This window comes from Eucyclogobius newberryi, unplaced genomic scaffold (genome assembly GCF_026437365.1).
Source record: "Eucyclogobius newberryi isolate DKJ021-1_F unplaced genomic scaffold, fEucNew1.0.hap1 SCAF_17, whole genome shotgun sequence".
NCBI classification, from domain to species: Eukaryota; Metazoa; Chordata; class Actinopteri; order Gobiiformes; family Gobiidae; genus Eucyclogobius; species Eucyclogobius newberryi.
Genome location: NW_027315801.1, coordinates 29020990 through 29033672, shown reverse-complemented (window position 1 = coordinate 29033672; position 12683 = coordinate 29020990). Strand labels below are relative to the sequence as shown.

General features: G+C 43.4%; 1 protein-coding gene across 1 annotated transcript in view; it reads right to left on the bottom strand.

Moving 5' to 3' along the window:
* LOC140363606 (ERC protein 2-like) overlaps window positions 1-12683 on the bottom strand; it is a 99514-nt gene that overhangs the window by 34668 nt on the left and 52163 nt on the right. The window contains exons 12-13 of the mRNA XM_072450239.1: window positions 12347-12478; window positions 8143-8303 (exon numbers count right to left, since the gene is read on the bottom strand). Of these exons, the coding sequence (XP_072306340.1) occupies window positions 8143-8303; window positions 12347-12478 (293 nt within the window). The remainder of the gene's footprint in view (window positions 1-8142; window positions 8304-12346; window positions 12479-12683) is intronic.

Sequence of the window (12683 nt, the reverse complement as noted above, 5' to 3'; positions counted from 1 at the left end):
CTGGCAAACCGTCCGGCGCCTCAGGAGGGGGAAGCAGTGTCTCACCAACACCGTTTACGGTGCGGGTGGAGGCCTGCTGACCTCGACTGGGGATGTCGTCGGACGGTGGAAGGAATACTTTGAGGATCTCCTTAATCCCTCAGTCACGTCTTCCGAAGAGGAAGCAGAGACTGAGGACTCGGAGGCTGGCTCATCCATCACCCAAGCTGAAGTCACTGAGGTTGTTCGCAAACTCCTCGGTGGCAGGGCTCCGGGGGTGGATGAGATCCGCCCTGAGTACCTAAAGTATCTGGATGTTGTAGGACTGTCTTGGTTGACACGTCTCTGCAACATCGCGTGGCGTTCGGGGACCGTGCCTCTGGACTGGCAGACCGGGGTGGTGGTCCCTCTGTTCAAGAAGGGGGACCGGAGGGTGTGTTCCAACTACAGAGGGATCACACTCCTCAGCCTCCCAGGTAAGGTCTATTCCAAGGTACTGGAGAGGAGAATCCGACCGATAGTCGAACCTCGGATTCAGGAGGAGCAGAGTGGTTTTCGTCCCGGTCGTGGAACACTGGACCAGCTCTATACCCTCCATCGGGTGCTCGAGGGTTCATGGGAGTTTGCCCAACCAGTCCACATGTGCTTTGTGGATCTGGAGAAGGCTTTCGACCGTGTCCCTCGGGGTGTCCTTTGGGGGGTGCTCCGGGAGTACGGGGTCCGGGGCCCTTTGCTCAGGGCTGTCCGGTCCCTGTATGACCGCAGCAGGAGCTGTGTTCGCATTGCCGGCAGTAAGTCAGACCTGTTCCCAGTGCATGTTGGACTCCGCCAGGGCTGCCCTTTGTCACCGGTTCTGTTCATAATTTTTATGGACAGAATTTCTAGGCGCAGTCGGGGGTCGGAGGGTGTCCGGTTTGGGGACCACAGGATCTCATCTCTGCTGTTTGCAGACGATGTTGTCCTGATGGCTCCATCAAACCCGGACCTGCAACATGCACTGGGACGGTTTGCAGCCGAGTGTGAAGCGGCTGGGATGAGAATCAGCACCTCCAAATCCGAGGCCATGGTTCTCGACCGGAAAAAGGTGGCTTGCCCTCTCCAGGTGGGTGGGGTGTCCTTGCCCCAAGTGGAGGAGTTCAAGTATCTCGGGGTCTTGTTCACGAGTGAGGGAAGGATGGAGCGTGAGATCGACAGGCGGATCGGTGCAGCGGCTGCAGTGATGCAGTCGCTGCATCGGACTGTTGTGGTGAAGAGGGAGCTGAGCCGAAAGGCAAAGCTCTCTATTTACCGGTCGGTCTACGTTCCTGCCCTCACCTATGGTCTTGAGCTTTGGGTAGTGACCGAAAGAACAAGATCGCGGATACAAGCGGTCGAAATGAGTTTCCTCCGCCGTGTGGCTGGGCGCTCCCTTAGAGATAAGGTGAGGAGCTCGGCCACACGGGGGGAGCTCGGAGTAGAGCCACTGCTCCTCCACGTCGAGAGGAGCCAGCTGAGGTGGCTCGGGCATCTGTTCCGGATGCCTCCTGGGCGCCTCCCTCGGGAGGTGTTTCAGGCATGTCCCACCGGGAAGAGGCCCCGGGGAAGACCCAGGACACGCTGGAGAGACTATGTCTCTCGGCTGGCCTGGGAACGCCTCGGGATCCCCCCGGAGGAGTTAGAGGAAGTGTCTGGGGAGAAGGAAGTCTGGGAGTCCCTGCTCAGACTGCTGCCCCCGCGACCCGGCCCCGGATAAAGCGGCAGAAGATGGATGGATGGATGTTTCGAGCTTAAAAAATGCACAATTATTTTTATGAAGCCAATCCATTTTATCATTTCAGTAGATGTATTTGACGTGACAATCAGTGACTAATTAAAAACACAAGGATCTGAGGCATATTTCTAACAAAATTAAAGTGGAGTTTAAAAGAATGCTACTAAAAAGCATCTGTTTATTTACATCTATTTGTAATCCACGTGTAATCCACCCTTTGACCCCTCCCTCCTTGTTCTCATTCCTGTGCTGACCCTGGGGCTATGGCCATCGTTCAGGGGCCGTCCCTGGTCACCTCCGGGTGCTGGGATTTTTATTAGCTCTGAGGCTCCTCTATTGCCGACTCACATCAGGACTTTCAATCAATTCAACCTGGGTTTTATACGGCCAGCTCCTTTTGGGGGTGTCAGGCTGCTTAAGGCCAATCAGATTGTGCTTGTTTGAAACTTTCAACTGCCTCCAATGACACTCATTAGCTGTGTGAGCATGTATATGTGTTTGCGACAGACACTAATTAGCAGGGCTTGTACACCTACTTCCTCCGGACCATTTCCTGTGATAATAATTATTAGGCATGTGTGATAAATTCCAGACCTTCTCTGGGAAGAGATAAGGCAAAAGAACAAGCATGTAAAAAAGAAATCTGGGAAAAAAACAAAAAAACAAAACAAACACTGAGCGAGTTCTGCAATCATTCGTAAGAAAGAGCTCTCTCTTCAGAAAAGAAAACTACTTTTTTTTTTAGTCAAAGGCTGTAAGAAGAAATCCTATCTTTTTATTTCCCCTTTCCTATCTGTATTACCACAGCAAATCTTCTGCTTGATAGAGTACAGAAGTTTGTAATATTGACCTGATATTGGAGCTAAGCTCATCTTGACACAACCCATTCTATTTATTTGGGCTTTGAGCCGAAACAGAAATGCTCTGGCTTGTGTCAAAACCTAATGTAAAATACATAATCCACAACAACACTGTATTAGAACAAGTTGAAATTTAGTCGGCAGGAGTCACTTTTTCCAATGTGACAGTCCAACCAATGCATTATTATAGTTAAAGCTATAGCTATTTGTAATGAAGAAAAATAGATATTATAATTTTCCTTCCCTTGAAGCTTGCTCCACAGAAGCCAGGGAGCACTCCTATATTCTCTTAATCAAGTAGGCAGTGGCCAGTACCAGGGATTTGAAGGTGATGAAGCCCTCCATTGACAAATTGGAGTTGAGGAGGAGGTGCTGGGTGGAGCATGCTTTGGTCCTGACATAATAACACACCTACAGGGTGCGCGGCCGGCACATATGTGGAAGGTAAACACGCATGTCAGAGGGCACCGGCGCACAGACAGACATGATGAATGGCCTGAAGTTCCCACGAGGCGACACACACACAAACTCATGAGGAGAGAGAGGAAGGCTATGTGTGGTCAGGCCTGCCTCATCAGCGCAGCACACAGAATCCTTTCTATTCAAGTGTGAGCTCTTCATGGCTCATCATGACCTATCACAACAATGAGACTGTAATGCCACAAACCTGTACAGCAGTGTCAGATGTGTGGAGTGTATTGGTCCACGTGCTCCTACATTTGTGAGTCCAGCGCCCTCAGAGACTCCTGACTGGGACATGACCTTGCCAGTGCAGCTGGTCTCAGTGTTTAGTCAGGGTTGCCATGGCAAAGGTGCTCTGCAGACTGGACGTCTACAATGAGGATTTGAAAGTCGTAATGATGCTAACGCATTAAGCTTCATTATGCCATGAGGAACTGTGAGTGGGCAGCAAAACAGACAAATGTCCACAGCACAAGGGTAAAGCTGTGTGATCAGATAATGTAAAGCGGATGAGGATGATTCAACAAATACAACAGACCTCATGAGGTCATAGTTTTAATACAGTACTCACCACAGACACCATTATTCACCAGCGGTACAGGTTTTGCCATAAACCATAAAAATGTATTGTAAAAACGAATAAAATATAATATAAAATAATACAAAATGTATGATATAGTGTATAAGTATCTTCCTATATTTCGGAGATAAAGGTTTTCATTGCACCTACTTATTACTCATTTTAAAGCTGCACTATGTAACTTTTCTGTTTGTCTTCATGGGGATATAATTGCTTGGCTTGGAATATTCCACTGTGTAACATTAAACATATTTATTACAATGTACTTACATTGAGCGGATCTGACCTGTAACTTGGCCTGATGGGACCTGTTTGTCTCCATGGAGATAGTGCAATTAAAGGTGTAACATTCTTGACAAAACCATGACATCTCTCTGGAGACAATCAGTTGGCAGACCTTCCACTAGAGTTCCACCAAAAAAGTGACACATAGCGCACCCTTTAAATGTTATTTCTTAAGCATTTCTCTCTGACACTACACTGCAACGTTACAATTGATAAGCTGTTCCAACATGTTTTTTTGGTTTTATACATATTTTCATTCCTGTGACAACACAAACCCTGTCACCCTCATACTTCATCTTCTTCCACCACTCCCTTCTTCTTCATCCCTTCCTGCTCACATCCATCTCTCCTCTCGCCATCATCCCATTTTCCAACATTTACTATTTCCTCCCCAACTTTTCTCATGGCAGTGCTCCTCACCAGGTCATACACGACTTGATTTTTTCCTCCATCCCTCAAACTGCCATCTACTTCTGTAAGAAAAAAGTTTAACTCTTTATAAATTTCGCTGCTGCCGCTGACTTTTTTCTATGTGTATTATCGTCTTCAGTCAGTAAAATGTAAACAGAGATGCTATCGCGACATTCCAAGTGTCTACAGCAGGATCAGGTTCAGTAAGCCGCTGCAATGTTGTGGCATGTTGTGTTATCCCATTCACACAAAAGCAACATTTCAATGACGGGCTATTCAGAATGTCCAAACATATAATTTCTCCATTGTGCAGCTCCACCGCAGGACCCCAAAACCCTGTTAATGGCTTGCTCCTACAGGCCATGTGTGCCTGTGTGCATGTGTGAATGTGAGCGGAGCAGTGGAAACTCAATCTGGTGTGGGCTGATAGAACTGCGGCCTAATGCTCCTCTTAGACATCGAGGATCTGACTCTGTAGTCTGTACAGTATCCGCAATATACTTTTAATTCAAAACTGTTATAGCAACACAGTTATAGCATTGTACTGGGGTGGACTTTTTTAACAGAAGTCACAAGGGGCACAAAACGCAATCCTGCAATGGGTTTGTTCATTTAAGTGCTCAATCCTTTCAAATGCAATCTTCATACATAGTAATGATAGTAACAATGCCACTTAAACTAATAATTTGTTCCTTTACTGACCCCTTGTGGCTGGAGTTAATGCTATTGGTTGGAACTTGACCATTGTTTTAAAATCCTCAATCCAACAACGAGCTCACTGACAAAAAAATATGACTACCGGTATTCTTATTATTTATTCAAGACATTTTCAAAAGTTGTGCAACACTACTGCAGATGTGGATTTTTCAAAGACAAGGCTCGCTGACCCACTCAGACTAACTCACAATAGCTTGGAGTGGATCTTATAAAATGATTGTCCCCTTTTGTCTCTTTCATTAACAGTGTTGAAAAGCTGTCTCTTTGTCATTCGGCTTACACACATCACACACAGAGCGCTCCGCCTCACCGGGGAACGTGCTTCTCATGGCTGGCCTCAGCTGGTCTTCTTGACAAATACAACATTACAGAGAAGATAAGGAGAAACTTGGCTCGCAATCAAACTTCTCTCATGATTTCTGAGATTTGAAATAGTTTAGTTTTTGTGCCTCTCAACCCCTCCCTCACTTTCCATTCTTTCTCTGTCTGATTTCAGATCTTTATAATTCCTGCACAGGTGCCACTGTTGATCGGAAATAATGCTCTAAATTAAACAAATACAAAAGGTCAGTGATTGGTCAGAGTTTTGGTGAAGATGACTGTTTTGATGATTCTGTATTTAAAAGCTACTATTGTGAGATAGGGTTGATAATGCCAAGTTTAGAAGCAAAGGGTCAGGAATAGATTCTTTCAACTGTGATGTTGACAGAAGAGATTCATAACTAGTTTGAAATTAGGATTTATAAGGAATATGGAATAAGTCTAATATCCTGTAGAATAGAGTTATAGTTTTAGAATCGCCTTGATCTATATCAGAACTAGAATCCTTATGTTTGTGTGTAAAACTGGCATTCTCCTGTATAATATTGAATTTTCAAAGTAAAGTATCATTATTATTATTATTATTATTATTATATTTTTATGTCATATTTATTGATTAGTGTGGGATTGAATCACTATTGTATTTGTTTGTTTGTTTGTTTATTTGTTTGCTTATTTGTTTGTACCCCCATTAGACATTGCCTTTGAATCATTTTACTATACACTACTATAGCCACGTCATTTTATAAGCCCAATCCTAAATCTAGTGCATCACCTGGAAAAAAAATAACAATGCCAAACATGTTCGTAAATCTTTCTTCTACGCTTTCATCATGCCGTACGTAACTTTTTGTTTCCCAGAGACAATCTGGAGCAGAGCAACTATTTGTCCTCAGATATGAGTGATTGCATGTGAGTCTGTGGAGTCTTTCTAGATCTTTGTGGCCTGTTCCAAAGTAAGTCATGAAGCTTCGGCCCCTTGGCAATTCAACAGTCCTTTAATCCTCATCACCACTGACCCTGAACCCCTGACTCAGACCCCTCTGTACATGCAGACACTGAGTCCAAAGCCCTGGGGACCACACACAGGCTGGTGCCCCCTTTGCCCTCTACATTAGCTCTGTAGACAGTAGAGGCCCCCATTCAGGGCACAAAGTCGAGTCATGTTGACTTGTTGCTATGTATGTCAACCAACCATCACAAGGACTTGCCTATTTCCCAAGTTAATGGCAATATAATCATGATTTACTGGCAGACATGGAAAGTAATTTACCTCAGGACATTTTATTAATTACACATTTGTGGAGGATTTATTTTGAGGAGCACATTTAAAACATGTATATTTATATTTTGAGTGGCAAAGTGGATTGAATTTTTTTTGGGTCTGCAGTGTAGTATCATTACTAAAGGAAGTAGTGGAGTGGAAACAGCTAAATTAAGGGCGGTATAAGCTACACTCTGACCTCTGATGTCACATGCAGGAGGATCGCTGGTGTCATGGGCCACGATTAGGCGCACTAAGATTACAGTTGCAAGGGGTCAAGTTCAGGAATTGAGAAGAGTATGTGGGCATCGTGGGGCATCGTGGGGCATCAGTGGCTCAGTGCTGGGCTACGGGCGTGTTTGAAGTTACCTCGGCTCCTGCTTTGGCCCCTGGTCGAGTCCCGTTAGGTTAAGAAACCTCTGGCTCTTTGACTGGGAAGTGGATTGACGCAGACTGTTGCACTGGTTCAAAGGTCATCTCAGGTAAACTGGGCGATATCGTATAGGTCAGAGCGACAGGACACTGAAAGTCTCACTAATTTGTATGGCTAAAGCGTGGGGGGAAGTATTGTGTCCTGGTACTACAAGGTGGCGTTGCTAACATCAAATCATTCCAAATATATCTTAGAAATATCACACCAAATGAACCGTGCTGCTATATTGTGCACAACAACAAAGACCGTGTGTCCACATTAACTGTACAAGGACTTATTAATACATATATTCAGCAAAATCCTAAATCTAACCAGACTCGCTGAACATTTGGCTCACATGGTTCTACACGCAGACACGCAGGTGGCTTTTTACTATAGCACTAAACACATAGACAAGCGCAGTACTTTTGTGTTAGAGGGGCCTGCAGGGCACACTGGAGCAGAATAAAGTTGTGTTTTCAATATATGTGCCAGGCTGCTCTTTTGTACTGTTCTGAGTAGCTGACATTAAAGGCATTTCTTAGCAGCACATGACAACCAGATATGTGCCTCCATGCTCCTTCAATCAAAGTGCTCAAAGCAAACACATATGTAGCGCTCCACTGACAGATCACTGAACTCGCTCGCACATTCAAACATTCCCACCAAACCACATGCTTTTTTGACTTGTCTGCAGAAAAGAATAGACTCGGACATATTTTTCGATCCTTCTGTTGTAGCTGGACCACCTGTCCTCAATAAATGTAACCTTTCATAAGACAGCTATATATGACAGCTAATTCAGCTTCAAAACACACCTCAGTCCTGATGTCTTTATAGACAGAGATGCACATGTTATCAGGTGAGCGAATATGAATGCCTAATGTTGTGGTGGAGCTAAAACGCTACAGGATATAACACCGTGTTGGGCAATGCAACTTGTGTGGCTTGAGTCAATGTGTTCAATATTTGCAAAAAGGGAAAGTGTTTTGTGAGAGAGATGTTAGTGAGTGAGTGAGTGGCAATCAAAGTGGTTAGAGTTTTCAGAAAGAATACAGAAGAAAGTGCAAGTGTCTTTAGTGGGTTTCAATTGTGACTAACTTCATTTCAAGAATTTCCTCCAGTTGTTTCCTTCGCTCTTGACGTAGGTTGCTGAGATGGCCGTCCCTCTCGTGCAAAGACTGCTGAGTGGTGGACAGGCGCATCTTGGTAGCATCAAGTTCCTCGCGGGTCTTTTCCAGAGCTCTCATCAGCTCCTCCAACTGTCCAAAAGAGGATGCACATTCAGTAATAAATACAATACAGCAAGAAGAATAAAGATGTATAATTCAGCATACACGTTTTTTAGTCAATAGGGCTGAAACAAGTTAATTCATTAATTGCAAATAAGTGTTTATTGAAATATTCATCAATAAATTTAGTCAAAGAATAATTGTAATCTTGGCTGTACCCAGACTCCAATTATGCCATGTGCTGAGAGGTTTTATGACCCAGACAAAGCAGGAATTACATCAAAATCACACAAGAAATTGAAAATCTATGCAGCATTCATCAGGGTCAAATATAATGAAAATCCCATGTTCTCGAAGTATTCTCAATTCAGACAACAAATCAATTAATCAAACAAATAATCTCTACATGAAACAACTTCTAACTTCTGTGTTTTAACAAAATGTTTTCATGTGGAAATTGATAAAGTAAAGAAGAATAAAGAATTCTGGATGAGTAAGATATAAAGGTGCAGTGGTACCCAAAGTGTGGCCCGTGGGCCAAACCTGGTCCTCCAGGGGGTCTAATTTGCCCCTTGAAGTATATATTTGATTAAATTTAGTGCTAAAAACAATGTCAAATCCCCTGAAATAATGTTAATAATAGACAGTTTCATCATAATTTCTTTGCAACTAAAAATTTGGTTTGTACGTATTAATTTTGGCGTACTTAAGAAAAATAATTGGGCACCATTCATAAAATATATAGGCCTATTATTCTGGATCTAGATAAATGGCATGAATCTATAAAGGAGATCTTTTGAGTCTTATCGATCCTTCTTTTCCTCTTCTTTTGTTCCCCTTGATAGACCCGTCCATGGGTCTATCTGAAAACAGGTGAGAATCAGGCTCAATCCCTAAATAACACCTATCCCCTCCTCCTGAGCTCAGATGCCCTGCAGCCACTCCAACCTACCCCACCGTAAGATCCCACAAACAGGATGTGACCTCAGGGGATCATTATCACAAGACAGGAAGTGAATAATTGTCTGAAAACAAATATTTCACAAATAGAAGGTACAAGGGAGGTCCACAAAATCAGTAGAACACTTGAAAGTAACAAAATTACAGGCCAGTTTGTGAGTAAGTGTCAATGCGTTGCCCTATGTGCGGTCGTTAAACGCATGATAAAAGCAAAAGTGCAAACATCCAAAATGGCAGTGGGAAAGCGCTCCATGGGGTAAAGGATGGAAAAAATCTGCAGTCTTTTTTATGAAGCGGCCAAATTGTTCACACATTTTCAGGGTGCTCTATCTCTAGGTGTGTTCCACAGATGTCAGATAATGTGCTCAGTAACAGTGACTTCATGACTATCACTATGTGCGAGAAAAGAGGCTGACAGAGTATCTCAAACGTCTAGTCAAGACCAAGTACTACAAAAATAATAGCAGGGGGTCTAAAATACTACTTCTACTACTGCACTTTACAATTTCTGATCAAATACCACATTTTGTAATGCATTTATGACTAAATTTAACAACTATACACAAAAATAAAACGTACATTAAACAGATTCCACCTCTCGCAAAAACACAGCAAAAAAGGTCACATAAATGTGAAATGATGTGAACGTGACAGCCGTCAGTCAGAAGTTCACTGGAAATATAAGATTACATTAATTCAAAAGAAATACAGTTCAAATCCAAAATCCAAAACTGTGCTAAAACGAATTGAACTTCTTTTATGGCTAATCTAAACACTTATGTCTATACTGAGTCCCAAATCTTTTGGCCATAAAGAAAAATACTTTTTGAAATGAGATTTGAAAAAGTCAAAGGTCACTCACACATAACTCTTATTACACCTCATGTCCATCTATCCTCAAGCAAAAGACCCCCGTCGCCCTTGTCCCTATTAGCCCACCAGCCAGGCTAACCAACACATCACAATCACATCATTAATAGAGAATACAATGCACTTTAGTGAAATTAGGGACTTAATCAGCTTAGCATCCAGCCTGTGCGTGCTAATTTAGCTCAACTTCAAGGCAAAGTCCACCAACCAGGCTAAGGCTCGCTAAGACAAGCCCAAAGCCCCTTTAGATGCTAAGCTGATTGAGGGCTCAGAGGTAAGGGCCAAATCCTTCTTGTCCATTAGCTTTGGTGTTGCTGGTTCAAAGGGCTAGTTGAAATGCCACATGGGCACTGGAAAGACATAGTAATAATAATAATATGCAAAATGGCAATAACCAGAGACATGTAAAGTAAAAAATGACCAAAGACGAAATTGGACAGAGAGTGAAAAGCAGATTTCAGTATATACCTTTTCACTCTCGTCACAAATGGATTTTCATGTTTACTGAAGAGCCAAAACATGCCACATTTTCCTATTACGTTCCTTTTTAATAAAACAGCTTTCAAAGGATCACAGAGAATTACCTATTTGCACTTCACACACGTACAGACAAGAAGATGAAGAGGCCAATTTCTCAGGAAAGCCTATAAAAGGACTTTCAGACAAGCAAAGGAAAAACTAAGAGGATGGGGTTGTGAAGAAAAGTGACCCCGGGCATTACCCATGCTCCATTTCAGCAGGTCAGGCTGATGGAAGACTTTCAGCGCATTACACATCATGAGACTGATTACTCTGAGACGGAGGGGGAAAATGGAAATCAAGAGAGGGGAGCGGAGGGAGAGGGAGGAGGGGGAATAATGTGAGAATGTGAATCTGGCAGGGCGCTCTGAAAGCCTGCCAGGATCAGGTGATATTTCAGCTTCTTCAACTCCTTTTCCAAAGTCCTTCAGAGGCAAGGACGCGGGATGACTGACAGCTGTGTAACTGCGTGGTAATGGCATGTTGACCGGGACCGCCTCTTCTGCCGGTGATGTCACAGCTCTCTCAACGTTAAGTGTGTTGACAGGCAGCACCTCGTCAGGGAGCATCGCGGCAACAGAGCAGCTGAAAGCGCGGCGGGCAAAAGCGGTGACTCCTAAGTGTCGACACGGTGATGTCGTCAGTGAAAGTCCTCTCTGGCTCAATGTGCGTCAAGTGGAGCCGCTGAGTTTCAAAGTGGAGGGAACAAAAAGGCTGTTCGGGTCAGCGAGTGGGAACAGGTTAATACATACTCGATTGTTATGGCCGTGTAGGGTAATTTCGGGGATTTCCCAAGTTCAGTGCCATTTATGATACCGTGTTACATCTTTAAAATCATTACTCAGGATTTCTTGTAGTTTTTATTTTCCTTTCAATCTGCACTTAATTGTGTATCTCAGTATAAGTCGCCTTGGAGGGTGAATGTATCAAAGTTTTACGACCTCCTGAATCCTTTCGATGTAAAAGAAGAGCCAAATCCGGTTCCATTTCAATCTAGACTTCAATTAATACTCATATTTTGGTGCCTGTTTTGTGGACTAAAAAACATGGCGTGCAAAAATGTTTTAAAACATGTAACATGAAAGAGCAAGGGTTTGGCTGTCTGTCTTTCCATTTATGTCCAGGCGAGCCCCATGATCTACTCTCCTCATCTGTTCAATTTTCCACTACAGGCTTCAGTTGCGCGGCAGGCGTATGTGCAAATAACCGGTAGCATATGTACTGTATGTATGTTAAAGCCATACAGCTACAGTTCTGCCTGAAAAACCGCTGATTGCTCTCCTGTTACTTGTGCCAATCATAAGCAATGCAAGGTCATTCTCATTCAAATGCGCACTCACACTAGGAGGAAATGGACTCCATTTCACGAAGAGTCTTTCCCACCATCTACACACCTACTCAAGGCATGGATACCAAACAAAGTGCATAATCTACATCGGATGAAATACCTCACTTCAAGCAAACAATTTCCAATGTTGGATTATGGTTCACTATCAGCAAATGGATTTATTAACATATTATGCATTGGAATTTGCCGTTATTCCTTACGATTTAATACTGACCCACTTTTTAATGTCAATAGAGGATGTGACCCAGTTTAACACATCCTAACTCATCAAATGTAAACCACTACGTCATATTTCGTAATGGTATATTATAAAGTTGTGTTGTAAATGATAATAAGTCTGCTTAGAAAAAGACCTCATGTGTTTCATTAGGTCAACCTGTCTTTGAGCCTGAACTCGTGCCGTCTCCTCCTGTGCCCACAGCGCCTCTCTATGAGCTGACGTTTTCATGCTCTCCCTCAGCTCCTTCTCCAACTCCCCAATCCGCTCGGCCGTCTCCCGCATTGCATCCTGGGAAGTGGAAGAAGTAAGCTGAGGGAAGTGAGAGGTGAGACCAGAGCAGGAGGAAGAAGAGGAGCAAAGCAGCGAAAGCCAAAGAAAGAGAGCGTTTGAGTCTTTTTGAGTATGGTTTTGATGATTACATTTCAGTAAACTACATATTGTAATATAGTCTAGACATCACAAACAAGTATCATATTTCAGAGCTGTAGTGTAA